Here is a 25,195-nt window from a genome sequence, read left to right as displayed (position 1 = left end):
CTACCACAAAATAGGTCTTAAATGAATTATTAATTCTTTTTCTTAACTTTCTCTAAAGTGGGAATAAAAAGCCAATCCTGTGTTTTGTGTCTTCACTTGCATGGGAACCAAAATTTCCTAAATATGAGCCAAATTCTACCCTTTTCAGTGTAAAAATCAATTTGGGGTCATGAACAAAAGATACGTGTGTGTGTGTGTGTGTGTGTGTGTGTGTGTGTGTGTAAAAAGCCAGTTGAACCAGAGCCATGTAAACCCAGACGTTCAGTTCTAACTAAGCCTTAGATGACATACCAACCCTGAGATTTACTCTCCCAAATAAAATGCCATAGCAGACAACACAGGAATTAGTTTGAATGACATCTGGTCTAGGAATTAACTTGAATACATGGAATTTTGGCAACCTGAAAACCAAAACCCAGTGTGTCATCCTTGAAAGTGTTAACCATGAATAAAATGGGATTTTGCCTACCATAGGCACAACATGAGCTGCTCCATTTGACCGTTGTTTTCTAGGATTCAGATGATCAGACTGGCATTTTTTTCCCTCATTTCTAGACATGACTATGAATCATACCAGACATTTATTGAGTACCTGCAATGCATTAGGCTCTGCTCAGCAAAGAGAATTGGATGTGAACCTTGCTTGGCGGGTTCACCATCTAAATGGGACAAAGCTAACACAAAGAAAGGATGAAAAAACCCATTAAGAGAAGGGAATTTTTCCCATGGTATAGGGGTTGTTTGTAGCATTACTATTGTTTATGAGGCAATTCAGGCTGCTCTCAGGGTTTCTAAATTAAATTCTAGGGGCATAGCAAATAGACACATAAGAGGTAGAAGTGTTGTTCGTACACTAAAGCCACAGCTAACAGTTCAAAGGGTGCCCTCTCCAGGTAGTTGCTTGAATAGCTCATTGGGATGATTGCAAAGGTTGGGTTGAGCCCTAAGTGATTTATTTAGCCCACTCAAATTACAGCAGTTGCCTTTACCTTAAAATAAATAAATAAATGAATGAAAATTAAAAAAAAACAACAACTATGGATAGTAAACTCTCAGCAATTGTGACCAAGGGAAAGGAGAACTGACAGACACTTTGGATTAATGAGAAGTTAGGGAGATGTTTTAGACAAAATATAAATTTATTACATTCAAGTACAGGAACATGAATAAAGCAAATAAAATATTACCACATGGAGGGTCTGCTCGGGAAATAATCAATAAAAGTAGTTTGTAATCACATCTATATTTCTATGGATTTATTATATCATTAACGTGGGTTTGCCCTCCAAAAAGGTTGACAATTGTAATGGAGATCATAATTCATCCAAGTTTTCTCATTCTGTATAACACTGTCAACTGTCAATCGACAAGTTTTATTAAGTACTTTCTTTGGGCCAGGCAATATGCTAAGTCTTGGGGATACAAAGAAAGTTAAAGATGGTCTCTGTTTTCTAAGAGTCTGTCTAAGTCAACATAGATTTATGAAGTGCTTCCCCGTGTGTTAAGTGCTCAGAAGGGAAGTCCAATTGGGTAGAAATACAGCAAGGTAGCACAGGAGATAGAGTGCCAAGTATAGCATCTGGAGGACTTGGATTCAAAGATGGCTTCAGACATTTCCTAGCTGTGTGAACCTGGGCAAGCCACTTGATCTTGTTTGCTTAGCACTTGATACTCTTCTATCTTAGAATTAATACATAGAAAAAAAGGTAAGGGTTTAAAAAAGAAAAGGAAAAACAAACAGAAAATCTTGAGGAATTTACTTAAGAGGAGAAGATAATATATAAAAGGAATCTGGGAAAATAATGGTGGCCAGAGGAATGAAGATGTCTGACTTGGAGACATGGTAAGGGAAGTCTGGGAGAAAGTTAGTGGTTCAGACTAAAGAGGAGTAAAGACATGGACTCACATTCTAATGTGGGGGGGGGGGGAGAAACATGCAAATAAACCTTGTCTATATCTTCTTGTAAATCCTTCATAAGATGTCCACCCTTCACACTGTGGGCCTTCCATTTTCAATAATTTTCTTGAAATTTTATAGGTACCAACAGAGTAAATGGGCTGGCAATTACCCTCATACTCTCCACCTAACTGGGACAATTAGCACCATTGATTATTTTCCTGAGAATGGCAGCTGCAAAAGTGATTGAAAACTTTTGGCTGTGAAATAGATAATGATTCTTCTGCTATCCTATATCCACTCTCTATTTCCTTAACAACTTCCCTCCCACTCTGCTTCCAATCAATAATTTTAATATTTTCAATGTCAGCATCAGCCCAGCCTACATCCAAATTATCATGATTACTGAATTTATCGGGTCTAAATTCACAGCTTTGCTATGTATAAACTTCTGATTGTCATGGGTAGGGCAGTTAGAGACGACAGAACTTGAATTGTAGGCTGAGTGATTTCCATATAAATTATGTTTTTACCCTGTTAAAGGATTTGGGGAATCAAAGTACCATATGAAAGCAAACAGTTTCTGTTTTTTTTCTTTGTTTGTTTTTATTTTTCCTTCTAGGCCTTGGCCTTACACAATATTTCAGAGAGGATTTGACTTGGTTTTGGGAGAGCAGCCCTCAGATAAGATATTCAGGTAAGTGAATGATTGGGGGCTGGTTTTCTGGTTTCCTTGGCTCTCACAGCTCCTCTCTTCCAACTTTAATTTGTTCCTTAGTTACAAAGGAAGTGATGGAAAATACTTCTTTATAGGGACCTGTGTGCTGATTAAAAAAATAGACAGGAGAATGGTGGAAAGAGGACAATATTTGAAATCAGAAAACCTGGTTTAAAATCCCTGCTTTTTTGTTTTCTTATCCGTATTCTTGACTATGTCAATTCTCCTCTCTTGTCTTGAGTTTTCTTGTTTGTAAAAAATAAGTTGGAATAAAACAAAAGTGAACATGGTATAATTATAATGACTAAACTTGGATCCAGAGAAGAGTTAAAAAAAATAATCCCTTGCTCCTTTCATTATTGGGGTATGACACCAGGGGTGTTAAATATTATATACCCTGTATATTTGTTGATTCTTTTCAACTAAAGCTTTGTTCCAAGATATTATGGTTTATCATATATTGATAAATGAATGTAACATAACAACATAATGCATTATTTAAAATGATGTTCCCCAAGGTCCTTCGAGTTTTAAATTCTGTGATCCCTGATAGTAAAATCTTTTGGTTTCTCTATATTTAACATATTACACATTCAGTAAAAAAAAAAAATGGGCAAAATCCCACTCCACCTTCAAAATCCTCTTAATCCCTGAAACCTTTTCCTCTGTTTCTTGTTCCAGTTACACTAACTTCTGTTTTCCTTCTTACATTTTAATATTATAATTATTGTTGCCCGCTGCTAGGCTTGCAAAACCAGAAAGGAAAAAAAAAAACCCTACTCTAGACTGTCTCTAGTACTAATATTAGTATTGAGCTAATAAATGTTCCCAGATGAAAGTTCTGTCCAGGAACAATCCTTGAGACAATCTCTGATTTTGGATAGGAAGAAAAGAAGATTTTCTCTTCTCTCCTCCTCTGCCAGACATGTCACTTTAAAGCAATTATGTGATTAGGAGACATTGCATATACCCTGCATGGATGCAGATGTACACTCCAGATGGACATGGACACAGATTACTCCAGTGAGAAAGTAATGTCTAATAGAGGGACCTCTGGCAGCAGAGAAGGGATCTAATCATATTAGGGGGGGAAAGCAGACCCTGGGATCCCAGCTTAACAATTCATACCCAGGGCATACTTTCCTGAGGATTCCATATAGAATAAAAAGTTCTTCAATGGAAAGGTACCCAGACCTGGAGACAGGATGTCCTGGATTCAAACCTGACCTCAGATACTTCTGAGCTGGGTGACTGTGGGCAAGTCACTTGACCCCCATTACCTAACTCTACCTGTTCTTTTGCCTTAGAACAAATACTTAGAATGAATTCTAAGACAGAAGGTAAGGGTTATTGTTTCTTTTAAAGGGGGGAGCATGTATTTTCCCTATATGTGTTTCTTACTGTCATTGGACTTTAAGTTTGTGCCTTTCATCCTATACCTGCTGTATTTTCAGAAGGCTGTTCTCCAGGTTTATGAGAAGAAATGCATTTCCTTTTCCAGCTTCATAAATGTCTTTACTAAGAAGTAATTGTGTTTACTAACTGATTGCTAATGATAAGCACACTATTGGAGCTTATGAACTTATAAGTGTTCAAATTATTCATAAAGTCTTTCTAGAATCTGGTAGTAGCTTTCAACTTCTGGGAAGTAGCCAGAAAAGGTGCTATTGTATGTAAAATGCTTTTAAAACTTTAAAGCACTATATAAACAGCAGCAATAACAGTAGTAATAATAGTAGTAGTAGTAGTAGTAGTAGTAGTAGTAGTAGTAGTAGTAGTAGTAGTAGTAGTAGTCATAGTGATAGTAAATTATGCTTTCTCCTAAATATAATCTTGAAATTTCATTTTGTCTTTTTGTCTCCAAAGCCTGGCACTTAGTAAAGGCTTAATATATGCTTGTTGATTGATTGTGATAAATTGTCCATGTGCTACCTAGGACAGAGACTACACACATAATGTGAGTTTGATTGTGAGCAAATTATTTAGCTTCCAGGAAACCCAAGTTTCCTCATCTGTAGAAAGAAGGAGTTGGGCTTCACAAACTCCAAAGTCCCTCCCAGACCTAGATCTATGACCCTCTGTTCATAAAGATAATAACTACCTGAGCCGGGGAGCCTTGTGCACATTTTACATGAGAAATACTTCTCCTCCATCATCTTGATGCTGTGTGAAAGGACAGTCTAGTCCTGTGCAATTAGATCTATAGAGCAGGTATGCTAATGTTAGGCACTCAAAATCTTTGGGAATTGTAGACCCCTGGGAGTCAGTGTGAATCTTAAAATTGCTCAGACTCTACTTCAGAAGATTTGATTAAGCTATTCCCCATTTTCTCTACAATGGAGGTACTTGGTCAGGAATGTATTGAAAACTTTAAAATTACTCCACCCTGCTCAGACAGTGCCTTAGGGGAAGATAAAGTTGTAAAATTCCTGATTAAACAATGAAAAGTCCCCAACTCATACTTATAGTGAAGCAAAAACCCTAAGCTAGGTGGTCTATTTTAGATCTAATACAAAAGGGTGATAAGTACCTATAAAGGTTAAATTAATCACTAAAGGGTCAAGTAACTTACAAAGGGCAAGCTTAGGAAAGAAATATGAAATACGCAGAATATATAATCTAATCAGAAAAGGTGATAACAAAGGAAGATGTGAACTAAGAATGTACAGTCCTGGGGAAAAGTGTCTACTGTGATTGGTAGATGTGAAAATTTAGGGGAGGTGACATAAGAGAAAATTCTCTTTAAAAGGAGGTCAGGAGTTCAGAGGAGGCTCGTTGAACTTAGTTGGAATTAGTTTGGAGGAGCTGGGTCTCTGAACTGAGTTCAGAAGTTGAGGATTTCAGTGAAGGACTGGAGTTTTGCTTTAGGGTGATCTTGTGGTGAGTGATAAAAGACAGACTAGTCTCTCTTAAGGCCCTTCCTACTATTTTCTCTTTCTCTCTCTCTCTCCTTTCACTTAAATTTCTTCATTTGTATTAATTAAAATCTCCATAAAACCCAGCTGACTTGGGTATTTTCATATTTGGGAATTTTTCCCATGGCGACCACTTAGTTTTGATTTTAATCAAGACACTAAAGATTATCTTTACAGTTTTGGCAATTCACAGTCTTGAAACCCACATTTTCACAGTTACATCAGGTACTTTGGAGGACCTACACTCCTGAGGACTCAGAAGAAAAAAATATGGATGCCTTTTGAGGGTTCTGAATGTTAAGTCAGTCCAGCACTGAGAATCTGATCCCTAAATATTATAAGTACCAATTATTTGGCCCCAAATTCCCTATCACCTCTATCCCCAGATCATGATCTGCATAGAACAGAAGTCTGTACATTGAAAATTAGAAGGAAATTTAGAAATTCAGTCCAGGAATTCTTAAAAAGAGATCCATGAAATACATTCATGAACAGATACATGAAATAGATGCATGAATACATGCATGAAATAAACATGACACCTATAGGCATGTGTGTACATATATGAGTAGACATATCTATGTGTGTCTGTGTGATGTGTAGATAGATAAGTATTACAACATTATTGGGTTTTTTGTTGATCCTATGGAATTTTAATATATTTAAAAAGCATTACTTTTATAGGTCTATAAGCTTCAGAAGACTGCCAAAAGGGTTCATGCCACCAAAAAAAAAATGTGAAGTCCTCTGGCTTTAGTTTAACTCCTTTCATTTCACAGACTAAGAAACGAAGCCCAGAGAGTTTAAAAGACTTGTCCAAAGTTGCACAGGTGGTCAATGATAGAGTATCAAACTCTAGGCTTATGGTTCTATAGTCAGGCCCCCTTTTAATCTAGGCTGCCTCCAGGAAGTCATAAACCTTGGAAGTCAACATCTCAACCACACATATTCATTCTAGGACCTTGGAGAGTGGAGGCCCCAGGCAACTGATTCTTCTATCCCACAAATGGCAAAAGCTCATCTCCTGCTCCTGTCACTATTTGCTGACTTCTCTCTCACCACCTGTCTTCTTCACACTTGTATCTTTGTCCAGTTCAGACTTACATCTTCCCAGTTTTTTAATTCTCTTCTGCCCTCACTGTAATCATGCTATTTTAAACAAACATCCCTTAGCTCTAGATCATAGCATATCTTCCCATCTTCTATCATTGCTAGTATAGCTAGACTTACTGTAAAAGATGGATTCCCTAAATTACTTCTTGTTTTCACTGCTTACTTCTTAATTCCCACTACCTCTTCTAGACTTTCTTTATTTGGCTAGCATTCTGCAGCTTCTCTCCTTTTAAAATTCATTCCAGCATCCATTCCTCCCTGTCCAGAGTCTTGTGGCTGTCATCTACTTGCCTCTGGACCACTCTCCTTTCTTTATAAATCAATGCAGTACCTGGCTCACCATTTTCCTCTCTAGTAATACTTGGGGAATTCAGTATAAATATTGAAGTCCCTCCAAGCATTTTGAACCTGTCACTTCGTTACATTTCTTAACTCTCCTGACTCATGTCTTCACTATACTACCCCTACCCAGAGGCATGCACATCTCTTAGATCTCACCATCAATTGTAAGCATACTACCTTCATGATCTTGAGCTCTGAAGTTTCCCAGGCCTGTTTCCCTTCTTTCTATGCTTCATTTCCACCCACCCACCACAGCCAATTCTTTATCTACACTATGATCTCAAGTCCCTGAGTGCCTGTCTGCCTTTCGTTGATATGGTCTCATTTTCCTCCCATTGGAACTATGAACCCTATGTTTGACTAATTCATTTATATAATGCCCTTTACTCTTGAAACCTTTGACTTATTTTCCATCTGTTGCTGGTGCCTTGCCTAAATGGAAAATGGAATATATTATTTTTTCTCCTACATTTTTCCCACCTCTAAATTTTCTATTTTATGTTGAGGTCTCTAGACTACTCATTCCCTGTGACAACATCCAGGGTTAAGTCTGGAGTAATTCTCAAAAACTATTTTTTTAACTCTTACCTTCCAATTTAGAATCAATGCTATGTATTTGTTCTTAGGCAGAAGAACAGTAAGGGCTGGACAATGGGGGTTAAGTGATTTGCCCAAGATCACACAGCTAGAAAGTATCAAGCCAGATCTGAATCCAAGATCTCCTGTTTAGAAGCCTGGATTTCTATCCACTAAGCCACCTAGCTGCCCCTAACCACTCTATTCATCTTCTATGTTGATATTTCCGTACTTGAGAACACCACTGGAAGAAATCATGAAAATGTCATGTCTAGGTCCACAACAAATTTACCTTGTTTAAGCTCAATTGAATTGCCACTGCTGGACAACAATCTTTTTTATAATGGTGCAACAGATACAGCACTAGTCAGAATAAGGAGTAACTGACTTAACTGTGTGACCCTGGGCAATTAATTTAACCTTTCTAGCTCAATTTCCTCAATTGTAAAATGGGGGTAATAACAGTGTCTACCTCTCAGGATTGTTGTAAGGATAAAATGAAATAATATTTGCAAAGCACTTTGCAAACCTCATAGCATTATATAAATTATTACTGTTATCATTATCATTACCTAATTTACCATATATCGTATTCCTTCTACAGGCTGATGTAAACTTGCTCTTCTAAAGTCCCCAATGTCTCCTATATAGTGCTTTCAGCAACTATCCTATTTTTCTTTACTAAAAAATTTCAACTAGCCCTTATGAAATTCCTGAATCTCTTATTCCATACCGTACACCCTTCTACATCTGCATTTGTCCCCTTCTCTTTTGTTCAAGTCTCAGGGGAAGAAGTGGTCCTGGCCCCTTTCCTCCTCAAAACCAAACCCTTTATTTGTATCCTTGATTCCATTTCCACTAACCTTGCTCAAGAGTTTGATGCATTAATCATCTCATCCATTTCTCCTTATGAACTGGTTCTATTGCTGTTGTATATAAGCAAATCCAGGCCTCCTATATGCTTAATAGTGAGTTAAACTTCACCCTGATGTCCCCTCAGACTATTGCCCTATAATTCTGCCCTTCATTAGCAAGCTCCTCAGGTGCTCTAAGTAAATTGTTTTGTTTCCTAACCACTTATTACTTGACTTTAATGGTCTAGCTTCTGATCCATATTCAATTGAAACTGTTCTCTTCAAAGTTACCAGTTAATGACCAACTATCTCTTTAATGCTACACTATGTCCAACTCTTTGTGATCCCATTTTGGGGTTTTCTTGTCAAAGATATTGGAGTGGTTTTCCATTTCCTTCTCCAGATAATATTGCTAACTGGCTTCTGACTGTTTCCATTTCAATATTTCATCAGTATCTCAAACTCAACATATCCAAAATAGAACATCTTTTCTTCCAACCTAATTCTTTCCCAGCTCTGAAGTTTTGTATTTCCTACAAGATCTCTGGAATCCTCCTAATGTCCCAGGATTGAATCCTTGGAATCATCCTTGACTGTTCTTTGCTATTCACTTAGCATAAGTCATCATTTGCTAATTCTGATCCCCTTATTTTCACAGACACCAAACTAGTTCAAACATTCATTATTTTTCAACTGAACTCTTGTTTCAACTGAACCTTTTAGATGTAATAACCTCTTACTTCTGCTCTACCCTCATCTCCTCAAATCCATCATCCACATACACACATAAACTACCAAAATAATCTTCCTTAAGACCTAGACCTCACAGGGTTTCTCCCTTGTTCAAAAATCTTCAGAGCCTCCCTGTCACTTCTAGGATGAAATACAAGCTCATTCTTTTGAAATCTCAGGCCCTCTATCATATGCCTTTATAGCATAATTTTACTTTGCCTTTTCTCATACAATCTGTGCTTCAGCCAAAATGTATTGTCAGCCATTTCCTAAACACAACTTGCCATATACATTCTTGCCCCTCCATGCCTGGCATCTGCTCCTTTCTCATTTCTACCACTTAGAACCCTTATTTTCCTTGGAAGCTCCACACACATATCTCTACTTGTAGGAAGGGAAAGGAATAAGCATTTAAAGGCATTTATATGTTACCTACTATGTGTTAAGCTCTTCGCTACACACTTTTATAAATGTTTTATTTCATTCCCACAACAACCCTATTATTATCCTTTTATAGGTAAGGAAACTGAGGCAAATAAAAGGTAATTGACTTGTCCAGGGCCATAAAAATAGTGTCTGAGGACACATTTGAGTTCAGGTTTTCTTTACTCAACGTCATGGCTATTTCAGGAGTTTTCCTGATTCCTAACAGTAGTTGCTCAATGCTTAAATTTTGCCTCATTACTCTATATATATGTATTTCCTATATTCCACACTACCCAAATGGAATATGCACTATGTGAAAAGAGAGGCTGTTTCATGAGGATTCTAGCACATAACAGGTATATATTAATGAGTCTTCATTGAACTCAAATTTCCTATAATTTCATGACTGTCCACTTCATCCTATTTACTCTTCTCCAGTTGTTTTTCTTCCATCTTATCTTTTTGCCTCTCAATACCTGGCCTTGCTCTTTCCTGATCCTTTTGTTTTTCCTTCTCTGTGAAAGAGGAAAAGGTACAGAAGTTCTGACCTGATGAATAATGAAACAGCCCTGGGGCATCAACATACTTGTAGTCTTAGAGGGGGAAAAGGTTTGGCCTTGGATTCCCTTAGGATTTGAGTTCACTTAAGTTTATTCAGAAAACTCAGAGCTTGGAGACTCTCCTTTAATAAGCTGGTCCACTCCCAGCCCATTCCCCACTCTACAGAGACCCATCAACTCTAGTCATTTTTTCCTGCCTTGTCTAAGTCTTTTAATCTTGCTGGGCACTCAGCCCACAGCTCTTTCTGTTCCTTGAGTTAGCACCTGCCTTTGTCACAGAAGTTCACTCATAAACCTGGTCCATGGCTCCAGGACTGAGTCATAGTATCATCTCTTCACTGTGCCTTGAATTTTCTCTTTTGCCTCTTTGTTGACAGTCCAGGACAGACTGCCCTTTCTTAATGGGATTGGCCCAGGGCTGCTTTGAAAGATTTGTGTAGCATGAAGCTCTAGAGGTACTTTTCAATGTTGTCTTCCTTGTACCCTGACTGGGATACCAATGTCTAGAAGCTATTCTAACAATTTTGTTTCTCTGGGCTCAAACTCTTTTCTATTGATTATCCTCTCCTTTGTCTGAAGTAGGAAGGGACTGAGAAGATTAGCTGTGATTTTTGAGAAGCCCTTTTCTGGAAGTTCTAACCTAGCCTTGATTATTTTCAGTTGCAAAGATTGTATAAAAACTGGGCCAATCTCCAACCTTATCCAAAGGGTTTAATTGGGTCACCACCACATGCATCAGGATCCTGAACTGAATTTATGTACAAAAACTCCCATATAGTAAGTGGTCAACTCTTACTCTCCCAGCTTAACCAGCTTGCTTTATTTGTTTTTATTTTTTTAAGCCCTTACCTTCTGTCTTGGAACCAATACTGTCTCATTCCCAAGGCACAAAAGTGGTAAAGACTAGGCAATTGGGGTTAAGAGACTTGATCAGGGTCATATAGCTAGGATGTGTCTGAGGTCAGTTTTTGAAACCAGGATCTCTGGGCTCCAGGTCTGGCTCTCTATCCACTGAGTTACCTAGGTGCTTCACTAGCTTGCTTTAAAACTGAAGTGCTTAACCTGGTTTTGATGGAGTCTATGGATAGATTTCATGAGGCTAGGGCCAAAATTCATCTTTATTTACTCATGTTTGGTTTCCTTTCTAATCCTACCTGACACAATTCAAACATTCTAAGAAGGGGTCCATAGTCTTTACCAATTGCAAAGTAGTTCATGACACAAAAGGTTAAGAAGCCCTACTTCAGAGGGACCCAGGTTCCAAATTTGTGTTCCCAGTAATCACGGTGAGATGAAATCAAATCAGTGATCATTTATTAAGCATCAGTTTTGTGACTGGCTCAGTGCTAAGTGGTAGGAATATAAAGAAAGGGGAAATAGTCCATATTCCCAAGAAACCTACATCCCAGTGGAAGAGAGAATATGTGAAAAGTGTTTATAGACTATCTGCATATATACCTACATATATATTTTTTCATATATATATATATGCATATATATATATATACATGTATGTGTATATAAAGGAAGAGAAGAGACAGAGAGAATGAGAAAGAGGGGGATATTATCTCATAGATAATTCACTAATATGAAGAGGGGCCAGGGAAGGCTTCTTGTGGCATTTTAGCTGGGGCTTAAAAGAAACCAGGAGGCAAGATTAAAGAGGGAGATATTGCTGGCATAAGGGACAGAAAATGAGATCTGAATCTAGCAATGGAATGTCTTGTGCAAGAAGCAGAAGGAGGAAACCAGAGTCCCTGAAACTTGGAGAATACAAACTGGAGCAAAGTGTAAAAAGTCTGGAAAGGTAATAAGTTATAAAAGGTTCTAAGAACCAAGCAGAGATTTCTACCCACCCCTGGAGACAATAGGGAGGCATTAGAGTTGATTGGTTGGGGAGTGACCTGGATAGACCTGCTTTAGGAAGATCAATTTGACAGCTAAGTAGAGGATAGAGAGACAAGAATGTCTTGAGGAAGGATGGCCAGCTAGAAGACTATCTCAATAGGCTAGGCATGAGATAATGAGGGTCTACACTAGGTGGTGACAGTATCCAAGGAGAAATGGGAACATAGATGAGAGATGTTGCCAAGGTAGACTAAAAGACTAAAAAGGCAATAGATTGAATATAGTAGGGTGAGAGAAAATGAGGAGTTGAAGATGGAAAAAGAAGAGCTGGTAGCTATGCATTATTGATCTTCACAATTTTTTTTCCATGTTAGGTCATGGTTGGAGGGGTGTGTGTGTGTGTGTGTGTGTGTGTGTGTGTGTGTACATTTCTATGGCAAGCTCTTGCCTTTGATAAAAGAGCTCGGTGCTTTGGAAGAAGTATTGGAAAGTGAAGTGTAGAACTCTAGGAGAGGCTGCAGTAACCCATAACAGCAATGATCACTGGTAGTTAGAACAGAAGGTTTAGCTTGGGAAGGCATTCCAGGGTCTCCCACAACTTCTTTCTTGTGAATTGTGATATTTCTGAAGACAGTCTTGCCAAATTTGTAAGAAAAGAAACAGATGAGTTTTCAGAGAACACAGCTTTTCCATGGTTGTTTTCTCTATACTTGGTAATTGCGGCCACTGTGAAGGTTTTGCCACCAAAAGGGAGATCCCAGAGTTTCATTATCATAGTCATACAAATCACCTCAAGGAGTCATTTGAGGAATACTAATAGCTAGCATTGATATAGTGCTTTGAGGTCTGCAAAGTGCTTTATTTGTGTTACTCATTCAATATACCCAGCAACCATGGAGATGACTATTTTCCCTATTTTTACAAAAGAGGAAACTGAGTCTGAGAGGGATATATATACAATATGATATTACATACTTTTAAAAAGAGTTCTATGTAACAGATTTGCAATTTCATACATACAATCCTCTCTGATCTACTTTATATATTTCTGTTCATTCATTCACTTATGTCCAACTCTTTGTGACTCCATAGCATACCAGGTCCATGAATCCTCTCATTTTCTTTCTATGTCACTATCTATCCATCTCATCCTCTGCCATCCCCACCTCCTTTTGCATTCAGTGTTTCCCAACATCAATCTTTTCCAAATGAATCTTGTCTTCTCATGATTTGGCAAAAGTTTTTAAGTTTCTACATCAGAATTTGTCCTCCAAGGAATTATTTTAATTCATTTCAAAGTATTAACTGATCTGATCCTTGCTATTTGTTCAAGGGACTAGTCTTCTCCAGTACCATAATTCAAAAGCATCCATTGTGCAGCACTCAACTTCCCATGGAGTCCAACTCTCATAGTCATATATTACTACTGGAAAAACCATATCTTTGACTCTATGGACCTTTGCTGGCAAGGTGATATCTCTGCTTTTTAGTATGTTTTCCAGATTTGCCACAGCTTTCCTTCCAAGAAAAGTGCATTCTTTAACTTCATGACTGCAGTCACCATCTACAGTGTTCTCTGAGCCCAAGAATATAAAATTTGACATTTCTTCCACATCTTCTCCCTCTATTTTCTAGGAAGTGAAAGGGCCAGTTGCCATGATACTAGTTTGTTGTTGTTGTTTTTAATGTTAAACTTCAATCAGGCTTTTTACACTCTCTTCTTTCACCTGCAAGAGGCTTCTTAATTCTTTACTTCATAACATCAGAGTGGTATCATCTGCAAATCTAACACTGGTGATATTTCTCCCAGCAACTGGCTTTTGATTCATCCATCCTGGCATTTCACATGATGTACTTCTCCAACACAGTCTTAGATCCAGTAACACTGGCCTTGTGGCTGTTCCATGAACAAGACTCTCCATCTCTTTGCTCAGTAACTGTCTCCCATGCCTGGAATGTTCTTCCTTCTCCATTGTCCCCTTCATCTTTTAAAAGGATATTACTGGAGCTTTCTTAGGTAGGGTTCCTTACCATAAAGTCATTCAGAAGCATCAAATCTCTGAGCTGGAAGGGATGACTGAGACTATTATGTCAGCCATACTAGATAAGATCACCTCTCCTACATTCCAGGCAAGGGATAACCTAGCTTTTGCCTAAAGTTCTTTAGTGCCTAGAATACAGGGTAGGGACCATTATTTCCAACCCATTATATTTATATTTAGTTCTAAATGTTCAGAAGTTTCTCTTTATATCAAGCTTAAATTTACCTCTTTGTTATCTTCTTATTTTTTGACATCTGGGGCCCAAAAGAACAAAGGTAGTCTCCCTTCCACATCATGACAACCCCTTAAATACTGGAAGACAGCTATCATTTCCCCTTCATCTTCTTCCCAGTTTCTCTTCTGAAGGTTAAACAAACCCAGTTCCTTCCATTTTCCTGCACCTCCCTTGGCAATAAACTCTATTATCTTACAGCATAGACTTCAAAGAGTTTTCTTATTAAAAATAATTTCCCCATAATGTGTATTCCAAATCCCCCCAGCTGCTGTTTAAGTCACTGTATCCTACTCACGGTGGGAATGGGAAATAAAGACCAGCAGAGAAGCAAGGATGTAGGAAAAGGCTTCCAAAAACATATCATGGGGAGAATAGAAGAGGAGGAAGGTGTGAAGTGCTTGGTAATTGCATTCAGCCAGATAACTTCTCATCTACAGCAACTGTTGTTTGCATTGGGCTTTTGTCAGGAACTTTTAATTGCCAAGCAAAGGCAGTTGAGCAAGCTAGCCTTATCTCAGGAGAAAAGGCAGGAAGAAAAAGATAAGCAACTAAAGTCTTTCTCTGGAGCCCCCCAGAGTGTAGCACCTAGTGATCTGAAAATGTGGGGCCACTAGGCATCTTGCCAGGAGAATTGACCACCGCAGCTGCTAACCAAAAATAAACAAATAACTAAAAGGTGAGTTGGGAATGAAGTTAGAATTTGAAGGTGTGTGCCAATAGGCATACCAGGCAGAAGGAATTTTGCAGTATGCTTCATAGAATCTATAGTTTTTGCCTTTAGACCTCGACCAAGTTTACGGACACAAAATGTTAATGGGCTAATCTTCAAGATGAGGAAATAAAAAGTCCAAAAGACTTCTATTTTCCAAATTATAAGGAAAGGGAAGGGAAGGGAAGAAAAGAAGGGGAGAGAAGGAGGGAAGGAGGAATATAGAGAGGGAGGGAGGGAGAAAAGAAAGAAGAAAGCAAAGAAGGAAGGAAGGAAGAGAGAGAGGAAGGAATAGAGTGAGAGAAGAAAAAAGAGGAAAGGAAGAAAGAGGAAGAAATAAAAGGAGAGAGAAAGGAATAGAGGGAAGAAAAAAGGAAAGGATAGAAGGAGGTAGGAAGGGTAGAAGTGTTTACGTGATTACTATGTACCAAGCAGCAGAGACATCATGGAGCAATAAATAGAGAACCTTGAAGACAGGAAGAACTGGGTTCTCTGATATACACCTGCTGTGTCATCCCAACCAAGTCATTTAATTCCTCAGTACTCTTTGCAACTCTAAAACTACAAGATGAAGAGGAGATAACAGCTTTCTTTGGGAGAATGAGTTCCCTAGGCCAATGGAACTACATATTTCATCCTTATCCTATATACTAAGAACCAGGGATATAAGGAGAAAAAAACATTAAACAGTATGTGCTTTCAAGGCACTTTAAAACTAGAAGGAATCTTAGAATCCATCTGGTTCAAGTCTACTCTCTCATTTCATAAATGGCCCAGAAAAGTTTGTGACCTCTCTCTGTTATATAGATATGTAAAAGAGACAGTATTTGAACCCAAATACTCAGACTCCAAGTCAAAGTTCTTTTCGCCAGGAAATAATGAAATGTTTTCTTAAAAAAGGATTGAGACAGTTGGCTCACATCTATAATCTCAACTACTAGAGAGGCTGAGGCTGAAGGATCTCGAGTCTTGAGCTTTAGTGGCCTTCACCAGTCAAATGTCTGCACTGTTTGGCATCAATATGACGAACCCCCTTAGAGTGGGGAGTCATCAGGTTGCTTAAGGAGGAGCCATTTGGCTTAGATGAGAAACAAGTGCTAGTCAAAGTTCTCATGCCACAGTTGGAATAGGCTGCTGTGTAGCCTGGGTGAGGTGGGGAGATACAATCTTATGAAAATTGGAAGGAAAAATTTAAGTTAAAAAAACAAACAAACAACACAATAGGATCTGAAAAGGCTAAAGGAGATTCTGACTTGTGGCAGAGTGGTGGAGGCTAGAAGAATATGACACAAAAAAGGAAGACTATAGAACACATGGAGCTAGTAACAGGTCTGAGGTTCTTCCCTTAGTTGAGGAGGAAGTTGGACCTTCCAAAGCAAATACAATTCCTTCACTTTCAAGGATTGGCCACATAGACCAATGGATATAGAGGCCATTCAGTAATAGCCAGAGGAAGATTGGAACTAAACTAAAGGAACCCATGGAGGTTCAGGTTGTGTCAGACAATTTCTCAAGACTAATCCAACCTGATAACTGTGACCTGATTCTGATGATACATATGCACACAAATGAAAATGCCAGAAGGAACCTAGAATATATCAGAAAAGATTATGACATCCCAAAAAAGAAAGCAAAGAAGACTTTGGAAGTACATTTAATTGTTACTTCATTGTTGTTGATTAAAGACAGGAACTTCAAAAGAGAAATGCAACTTTAGGATTGAACAGCTGGCTGATAGGATAGTGTCTAAGAGACAGATTTGATTTCTGACAAAAGAATAAAATTAAAGAATGATGAGTAATTCTTTAAAGATAGCATGTACTTAGCAGATAGAAAAATGGATATATACAAAAAGAAAGACAATCAGAAATGTAGATATGGCACATATTACATACATACATTTACATATGTTTGTGTATGTATCCCTTCCATATCATGACTTTCCCCATTGGGGTTTAAATATGTTGTATGCAGGCATAAGAGATTAAATGGGTAATATTTTTTTTAGTTTTGTGGTCAAAAATGACATGCCAAGGTCAGCAGGTAACATAGAAAAACTTTAGAAATTCAGAAAAAAATAAAATATATGTACAGTATTGTATAATATCAACCTATTTTGTCTTTTAATACTATAAATATACACAATTTCTTTTTGAAAGTTGTATAAAAAGTTAAAGTTCATGAAAAGAAAGTGAAAGCCAGCAGATGACAGATAAAAGCTCAAAATGAAGAATTATCTTAACATTGACCTATATAGAGCCTATGTTCAAATACTTAACCTAAAATTTATAATAAGATACTATAAACACCCCATAAAAGGAAAAAATCAAAGTCCTTCTCTGGCAGGTTTTTCAGATTATGTGGGTGTCATTCCCCTAACCCCTATGATGTGAAAGGAATATGTGTTTATGTATACGATGCATATTTTCTTGGAATTTTGTAAACACAATGAAGAGGGATTTAAAGTGGAAAGAATAAAGTAGGCAGAAACTTTATATGTATACACTAATTAAATTGAACAAACTTTCATTTTATTTTCTTGCTTTATCTGTTTATCCTCAGTGTCTGGCATACTGATATTTCAGAAATGACATGAGATATTTCATAAATGCTGACTGAATTATGATGGAAGATCTACTATGTTGAAGGACATCATATTCAAGGCACTGGGAACATGAATATGCAATAATGCATGGGGTCTCTCTTCAGGCAGTTTATAGTCTAATAGGAGAGCTAAGACTTGTAACATACTATACTGTGCTCAGGTGAACCTAGGAATGATGCTTGGGGCTCATCTCCAACTAGGGGGCAATTATTTATCTTTGATTATCTATGTCCCACACTCCAAAAACTCTGAAGAACTCTCTTGTATAGCGTTTAGATGAAGCTCATATCTAGGTTTTCCCAGAGGTAGTAGCACTTCCCACAGACACTCAATATGGCTCAAACTTTATTTCCTCCACCAAAGAGAATGAATAGAACAAAGAAGATTCATAGAAGTCCATGAACAAATAAAGATAAAGCATTCATATAGCCCAGAAAGACACTGACATCAACATCATCTAAGCTGAACAGACACTCCCCATTCATTAGTTCATACTTTTCAAGTTGGTATAACAAGGTTAGCATGATTCAGAGCTCTTGCTCTGCTCTGTTCCCATGACATAGAATTAGACTTGAGCTACAGAGCAATCCTCTACTGAGGCACCTGTTTCTTCCCCAGGAAGATGCCATTGAGGAACCTTCTTCTTCTAGGAGACTGGTACCCCGTGCTAGAACTCTGCAAGCTTCAATTTCTTAGGAATTTTTAGATTTGTATACTGATATTATTCTCAGGAATTGTAGTCTCTAACTTGTGCTCAGGAATGGAAACAGAAGTGAAGAAGGCAGCCAGGAACCCAATGTCCATGAACTCCCCACTGTGGCCACGAAGGCAAGTCTAGGAGCTCATTTGGTGCTTTGTTTGCCAGCTGCTAAATGAAGAAATCCCCTGTTTGATACTTATTCCACTCTAGTCTGAAAGTTCCAGATAGAGAAGATTCAGGAAAAGACAAAAGAAGGGGAGAGGGGATAGAAGTCTGGTCCTTAGTCCATTTTTGTGGACTGCAAGGGGGCCGACTTTTGACAAAAGTCTATCCTCTTGAACCTCAGTTGACCAATCCTTAAGAGGCATCCCTACTTTCTGTGCCACCAGCATGCTAGAGGAGAAAAGATTCTTTGGCTAGAGGTCATTTACCAAACCCAGTCCATGTGAATGAGAAAATGTACAAATTTTCTTCCTGAATTTTGGGTTCTTTCATGTCTCCAGCAAAGCCATGGTTCCTCATGAACCTATAGTCTTATACATCATTTGCTGCATACAACCTCAACTTTAGTATCTCCTCTTCAGTTGGATATTATGAACTATAGACTGGGAGCTTTCAGTAGTATAAAGAACTCCTAGATGAGGAAACTCCCTCTACCAATCCAGCTTGGCACCTTCTCTGCAATTTACAATCTTCCAGAGGACCTCTGGACTTGAAGTCAGGAAGACCTGAGTTTCAATCCTGCTCCAGACATAGCCAGGTGACCCTGGAAAACAAATTCTTTGTTTCAGTTTCCTTCTCTTATAAAATGAGGATGATGATAATAGCACCTACCTTACAAGGGATACTGTGAGGAGCAGATAAGATTGTCTACATAAAGTTCTTAGCAAACCTTAAAGCATGATGCAAAGTGCCCTATATCATCATCATCACTATTATTATTATGAATGGTCTAGCATGAAATTAAGCGACTTGCCAAGGTTCAGGAAGTGTTTACAAGTCAGAGTTAGGATTTAAACCCAGGTCTTTCCTGGCTCGGAGTCTGGCACTGATCCTCCCCATCATTTATTAATGATAACAATAGCAGTTAGAATTTAAACAGGGCTTTAAGGTTTGCAGAGCATTTTAAATATATCCTTTTTTTGGGGGGGGGCGGGGGGGGAATCCATGATCCAATGCTTCTTTTCTTGTCTGGGAAGTTACAGTGTGAAAGAATCGATTCTTTTCCCCCCTTCAACTCCCTGACTATCTCATTCAACTCACAAGCCTACCTGCATCCTTAGTCGCAGGTCTGGGGAGGATTGGGAGTTCACCTAATTAGAGTAATATGCCTAGTCTTTGTCCAAGGAAAGGAGGGTGTGTGTTTGGGAGTGGTGATAATCCTTTAATTTAGCCAGCTGCATTATTGAAGAGAGAGATAGCAGTTCATTTGATGAGGTTCAGCTGGTGAAAATCCTTCTGCCTAGCTGGCCACACACAGCAGAGTCCTATCTCCCGTGGAGGGAGCCAGAGTGCCTCCCTTGGAGCAAGGAGCAACTGTGTCTCTAAATTGCATCTTAAAGGAGTGCTCAGACCACAGGTTTTCATGGCAGGAGGCTTACGATGAGGGGGAGCATCCCCAGCGTCCTGGCTAGGAGCCAGCTTCCCAAATGGTCATTCCTCTTCCCCAGGGTTCCCCCTGCAGTTTGAGCTGGATATAGACATTGTCCCCTGATAGCTGCTTTGTCTAGGGAAAAAGGTTCCATCTCTGTTAGACAGCAAGAATGAGTGTAAAGGTACCACCTGCTACCAAATGTGAGCCACTCACAGGGAGTGCCAGGTCCTGGTTGCAGTTATTTGCCTGGTATTATTGATAAAACTGCCTTTTGATTATCATTCTGCCTGCCCCAGCTCCCTGGGTAGGGAAGTAAGTGGGAAGGAAGAGAAGAGGGTGTTTTGGAGGAAATTGAGAGGGATTCACAAATGATGCTTTGTGACTAGCATGGAAAACATGCCAGAACTGGGTTCTCCTTTAATTGTACACGTCCTTCTATTGTTCCTCTCTTCAAGCATTAAGTTAGAAAGAGAGACCAGTAAGCCAGCAGCCCTGTGATGTCCCACCCACACTAGCTTTTATCTTGTAGACTATTTTTGACTGTGAGCACAAAGCATTTAACCTACCTTGAACTGAAATGAATGGATAAATAAACAAATAATCTCTCACAGTTTCCTTAAGATCTTTCTGAAATGCAGATTGGTTCTTTATTCCCTTTTATTCTCATTGTAGAGATAAGGGGGAAATAACTCCTGAAAGAACCCTACAGAGAAAATTATTAGCAAAGGTTAATGGTTGAGAACAACAAAACTGGGTCTACTTTATGATCATAAATCTAGAAAAAAATCTCAGAGGTCATCTATTACACCCCTCCTCATTTTACAGAGGAGAAATTTGAGACCCTGAGAGATGAAGGGACTTATCCAAGGTTATGCAAATAGTAGCATTAAATCAATATTTGAACCCCAGAGCCAATGCTTTAACCCCAGAGTCAAAGCTCTTAGTACCATACAACCTCCCCTATTTTGTTCTCTTTCTTTAAAACTCCATTTTTTAAAGTTGTTTTTTGTTGTTGTTGTTTGTTTTTGTATTTTTACTTCTCATTTCATAGAAGACTAAGGAGCCAACTGGGTTGGACCCAGGGGTTTGCTGGTAAAGGTTTAATATCTCTTTTTAGGGGCTGGGGGGGTGGGGGTGGAAATGCATGCTTAAGTTTACTTAAGTTTACTCTATAGTATCAACATTTCCTCTATCACTTTCTTTTTGTTGTCATTTAGTCATTTAATACACATAATTGAAATGTGTCTGATTCAATTATGTCTGACTCTTCATGACCTGGTTTGGTATTTTCTTGGCAAAGATACTGGAATCCTTGGCCATTGCCTTCTTCATCTTATTTTATAGACACAGAAACTGAGGCAAACTGCTAGTAATCTGAGGCCAGATTTGAACTCTGGTCTTCCTAACTCCAGGATATTATTCTCTGTGCCATTTGGCTACCCTATCATTTTCTTAACTTTAGATAATAAAACAGTAAATTCAGATTTGATTTGTAGTGTTTGCCAATTTCTGAAATGGATATACCCACATAGAAGATTTAGCAATTGGTTCTTGAATCAACACAGGCTGGTTTCAATACATCCTTGGTTAGACCCTTCAGTAAACATAAAATACACAGATACACACACACACACACACACACACACACACACACACACACACAGACACTCACGCTAACATATCGGAAGATTCAAAATTTTATCAGGGTAGGTATTCCTGCTACAAACACAGATCACCTTCCTATTTCAGCTAAATTTCTGGGAGGTAAGTTCATCTACATCTAGTGGAGCTATTTTTTTGGTGATATATAGAAATAACCTGCTGAGAAGAGAGAGAGAGAGAGAGAGAGAGAGAGAGAGAGAGAGAGAGAGAGAGAGAGAGAGAGAGAGAGAGAGAGAGAGAGAGAGAGAGAGAGAGAGAGAGAGAGAGAGAGAGAATTAGATTTAGATTTAGATTTATTAAGGTTACATGTTTATAATAATATTTCATACAATAGCAAGAGAATTTTCAGATCAGCAGTCACCCTGTGCATTTTAAAAAATTCTGAATAATAGCCCTGATCCAGTAGCTTTTATGCATTCTCAAGAATAATCTATGCCATTATTTCTGGTTTAGAATCTACATGCACAATATCACAAATCAGGACAGAATTGTTTTACTCAAGGAAGCAAGCTCTTAGACTTTTTGTAATGTTAACAAGACAGGACATAGCATATAGTTGGAGGGACCTGAATAGTTGCAATTTTCAAAATGAAAGGTTTTTAGTTCTTAATAAAAAGCTCAAGACAGCACTGAGATTCATGTTCATCAGTCTGTTTCTGTACTAGTATATATACCCAAGGATCTCATAATTTAGAAGTTGTAAGGTACCTCACCAGCCATCTAAGTGAGCTGCTAGACAAAAGGCATCACTTATGAGACATAACCAACAAGTGATTATCCAGAATCTGCTTGAAGACCTCCAAGGAAGAGAGCCCAATAGGGCTAAGTTGTACTTAATGGCCTTAAATGTATTACTTTGTACAATAAACACAAATACGTTTTCCAATAAAGCCCAATTCCAGTGTCTCTTCCTAGCATGAAGGCCATTTGAGGTTCTTGGAGGCTAAGCCAGTGATGAACAGACACTGCCAGGTTCAACCAAGATAGAAAAGTTTGGAGGACAATTCTTGGGGTGTAGTGTATATCTGCCATTTTAGGACCAGCCTAACTAAGTTTAAAGAGGCTCATCAACCAGCACAGTGACTTTTAAATGATCAACTTAGGCATGAAAGCTGGTAGATTCTATTGTAATTCCTTCAGTCAGCAACCATTTATTAAACTCTTATTTTGTGCCAAATACTGTCCCAAGCACTGGAGTTTCAAAGAAAGGCAAAAATAGAGTCCACCATTGGTGAAGGTAATAACACAGGGTTTAAGTCACATATTTTTGTTCCTTAGAATATTGAAGTTAGCTTTAATACATGATAATGTACGGCAGACAGGTAGCCATAGAACATTATGGTCTCTGAAGTACTCAAGTGAGGGGTTTCTCAAAAGATGATAAAGAGATTCAAGGAATGCTTAAATTATGGTGGAAAATGTTGGAAATTAGAAATATGGAAAAAAATGATGGTGGAAAAAGACTTGGTTCTGGAATCAAAAGACTTTAATCTCAATTCTGACTCTACTGATGACTACCTTGATAAGTCACTTCAACTTCATGGGCCTTAGTTTATTCACCTATAAATTAAAGGGGTTGGACTAGGTGGGCTTTGAGTCTCTTTACATCTCTAGATCTTTGATTTTGTTTTACTCTGCTATAAATGAGGACTCAGTCAGGAAAAGTGGGGTGAAGATTGTCACTGAAAAAATATAACTAAAAAAGAAAGTGAGGCAGTTGCAGAATGAAGGCAAAGGATAACCCGCAGATAGCTTATTTGCTCCATTGGTATCTTTGCTATGGCAAGAGAAGAAGAGGATGGTCCCTAGCATGTTGGGTAGATTCCCTATAGTGTGCTTATGGGAGGACATAGATGAGATTTGCATTGAATAGGCTGAAATAAAGATAAGGCAAAATCCATATCAATGAGACTACATATTCATTGGGAAGTTAGAATGTACATGCATGTATATGTATATATGTGTATGTATGTATAATATATATGTAAACTATATATATGTATGCATGAATCATTGCTATTGCCATTAACTCATAGGTTGGAGAGTATGGATAATGCATTTTAAAACTCTTCTCAAAATGGTTTTAAACCTCTCCTCAGGTTTCAACAGGGGAGAGAATTCATCCTCTGGGATGAGAGCATCATCTTGAATTTGAAGGGTCATATCTTTGTGAACTATAAGAGTCACTAATGTTTAGAGCTAAGAGAGAACAAGAGAGTATTTAGTTTTCCCTTCATTGTACAGAGAGGTAAACCAAGGCACATAGAGGTTAAATGACAAATCCCAAATTACTCCTGAGCTGGAACTCAGACCTGAGTCTCTTAACCCACAGCCTTGGTTCTCTTCACTGTGATACAAAGCCTTTCATAATTGTTTTTAAGGCATGAGCATTAGAATCAGGTTGGCCCCCCAGGGTCAGGGTGAGCTAAGTTCAGTAACTTCTCCCTCTCCTTCAGACATTTCTTCTGTCCAACAGCACTATCTGAAAAGGCGTGACTTTACCGAAGAGGACTGATGACAGAGAGCTTCCCCAGGGTTAGAGAAGCTGCACTGACTACTAACCATTATACTTTGCTCTGCACCCCTGCAGGTTTACCTATACTCTAGGAGAGGGAATGTGGCTGCCTTTAAGCAAGAGTTTTGTGATTCCACCTGCAGAACTGGCTATCAACCCCTCAGCTAAGTGCAAGACGGACATGACTGTGATGGAGGATGCAGTGGAGGTCAGGTGGGTTCAGGGAGATGTGATATGAGACATGAAGAGTAACCATGAGGTTGAGCAGTCCTAATGCTGGGAGGCAAAATGGCGGGCTGGGTAAGGAAAAATGGGGACCTGCCCTGAAAGCTACTCTTACCAGGTGGTCAGTATATGTGTAATTAAGGGTGAGGTAGAAGCTTTGGACAATATATGTTCACTCTCTCTTTATCTCTCTCTCTCTTTTTTTTCTCTCTCCCATGTCTTTCTCTCTTCCTCTCCTCCTCTCTCTCTGTCTCTCTCCCCTGTATCTCTCTCTCTCTCTCTCTCTCTTTCTCAGTGTCTCTGTCTCAGTTTCTCTTCCCCCATCTTTGTCTCTGTTTCTCTGTCTCTATCTCTGTACCTCTGAACCAAGCAATATTCCCTCTCTCCCCTCAAATCCTCCATACCCTATACAAACCTCCCATTATCCCCCTGTTTTTCCAATTTCTCATCCTTTCCCAATAAATATTACAACATATACACAAAATCCATAGACAAGGCAATAGAATGATAGCTTCAGGCTTCATGCTAAAGTTCAGAATTGGCAAAGATGGGCACAAGGCAGAACCAACCCTCGGGGAGCTGCTCTGTTCCCCCTTTTCCCAGAACCCGAGGACATTTTTGCATGCCTTACCCCCCTGTCTAGTCCCCCAAAGCAAGCAATTCTTGTTTCAGTTCTCTCCAGTAAAGCTGGCTCATAGACAGCTTGAATTTGCTGAGCACTTGAACTCAGAAAAGGTTCACTAAAGCTGCTAGCTATATTTGGGAAAGAACAACTGACTGAGTCAGATTACCTGAATGAGAATCTAGACTTTGTCATTTACTAGCTATGTAAAACCTATAGGAAGGCACTTAGCTTCTCTACATTTATGTTTGTGTATACATGAATATATGTGTGTGTGTGTATGTGACAATGTATAATTTACAGAG

General features: G+C 38.6%; 1 protein-coding gene across 4 annotated transcripts in view; it reads left to right on the top strand.

The window, feature by feature from the left end:
- ASTN1 (astrotactin 1) overlaps positions 1–25,195 on the top strand; it is a 505,111-nt gene that overhangs the window by 343,954 nt on the left and 135,962 nt on the right. For all 4 annotated transcript variants that reach the window (XM_007480837.3, XM_056815583.1, XM_001373628.5 and 1 more), the window contains exons 9-10: positions 2,520–2,594; positions 24,119–24,256. In XM_007480837.3, the coding sequence (XP_007480899.1) occupies positions 2,520–2,594; positions 24,119–24,256 (213 nt within the window). The remainder of the gene's footprint in view (positions 1–2,519; positions 2,595–24,118; positions 24,257–25,195) is intronic.

Source organism: Monodelphis domestica, chromosome 2, assembly GCF_027887165.1.
Source record: "Monodelphis domestica isolate mMonDom1 chromosome 2, mMonDom1.pri, whole genome shotgun sequence".
NCBI lineage: Eukaryota > Metazoa > Chordata > Mammalia > Didelphimorphia > Didelphidae > Monodelphis > Monodelphis domestica.
The sequence above is the reverse complement of the archived record's forward strand: the minus strand, read 5'-3'. Positions and strand labels throughout refer to the sequence as shown.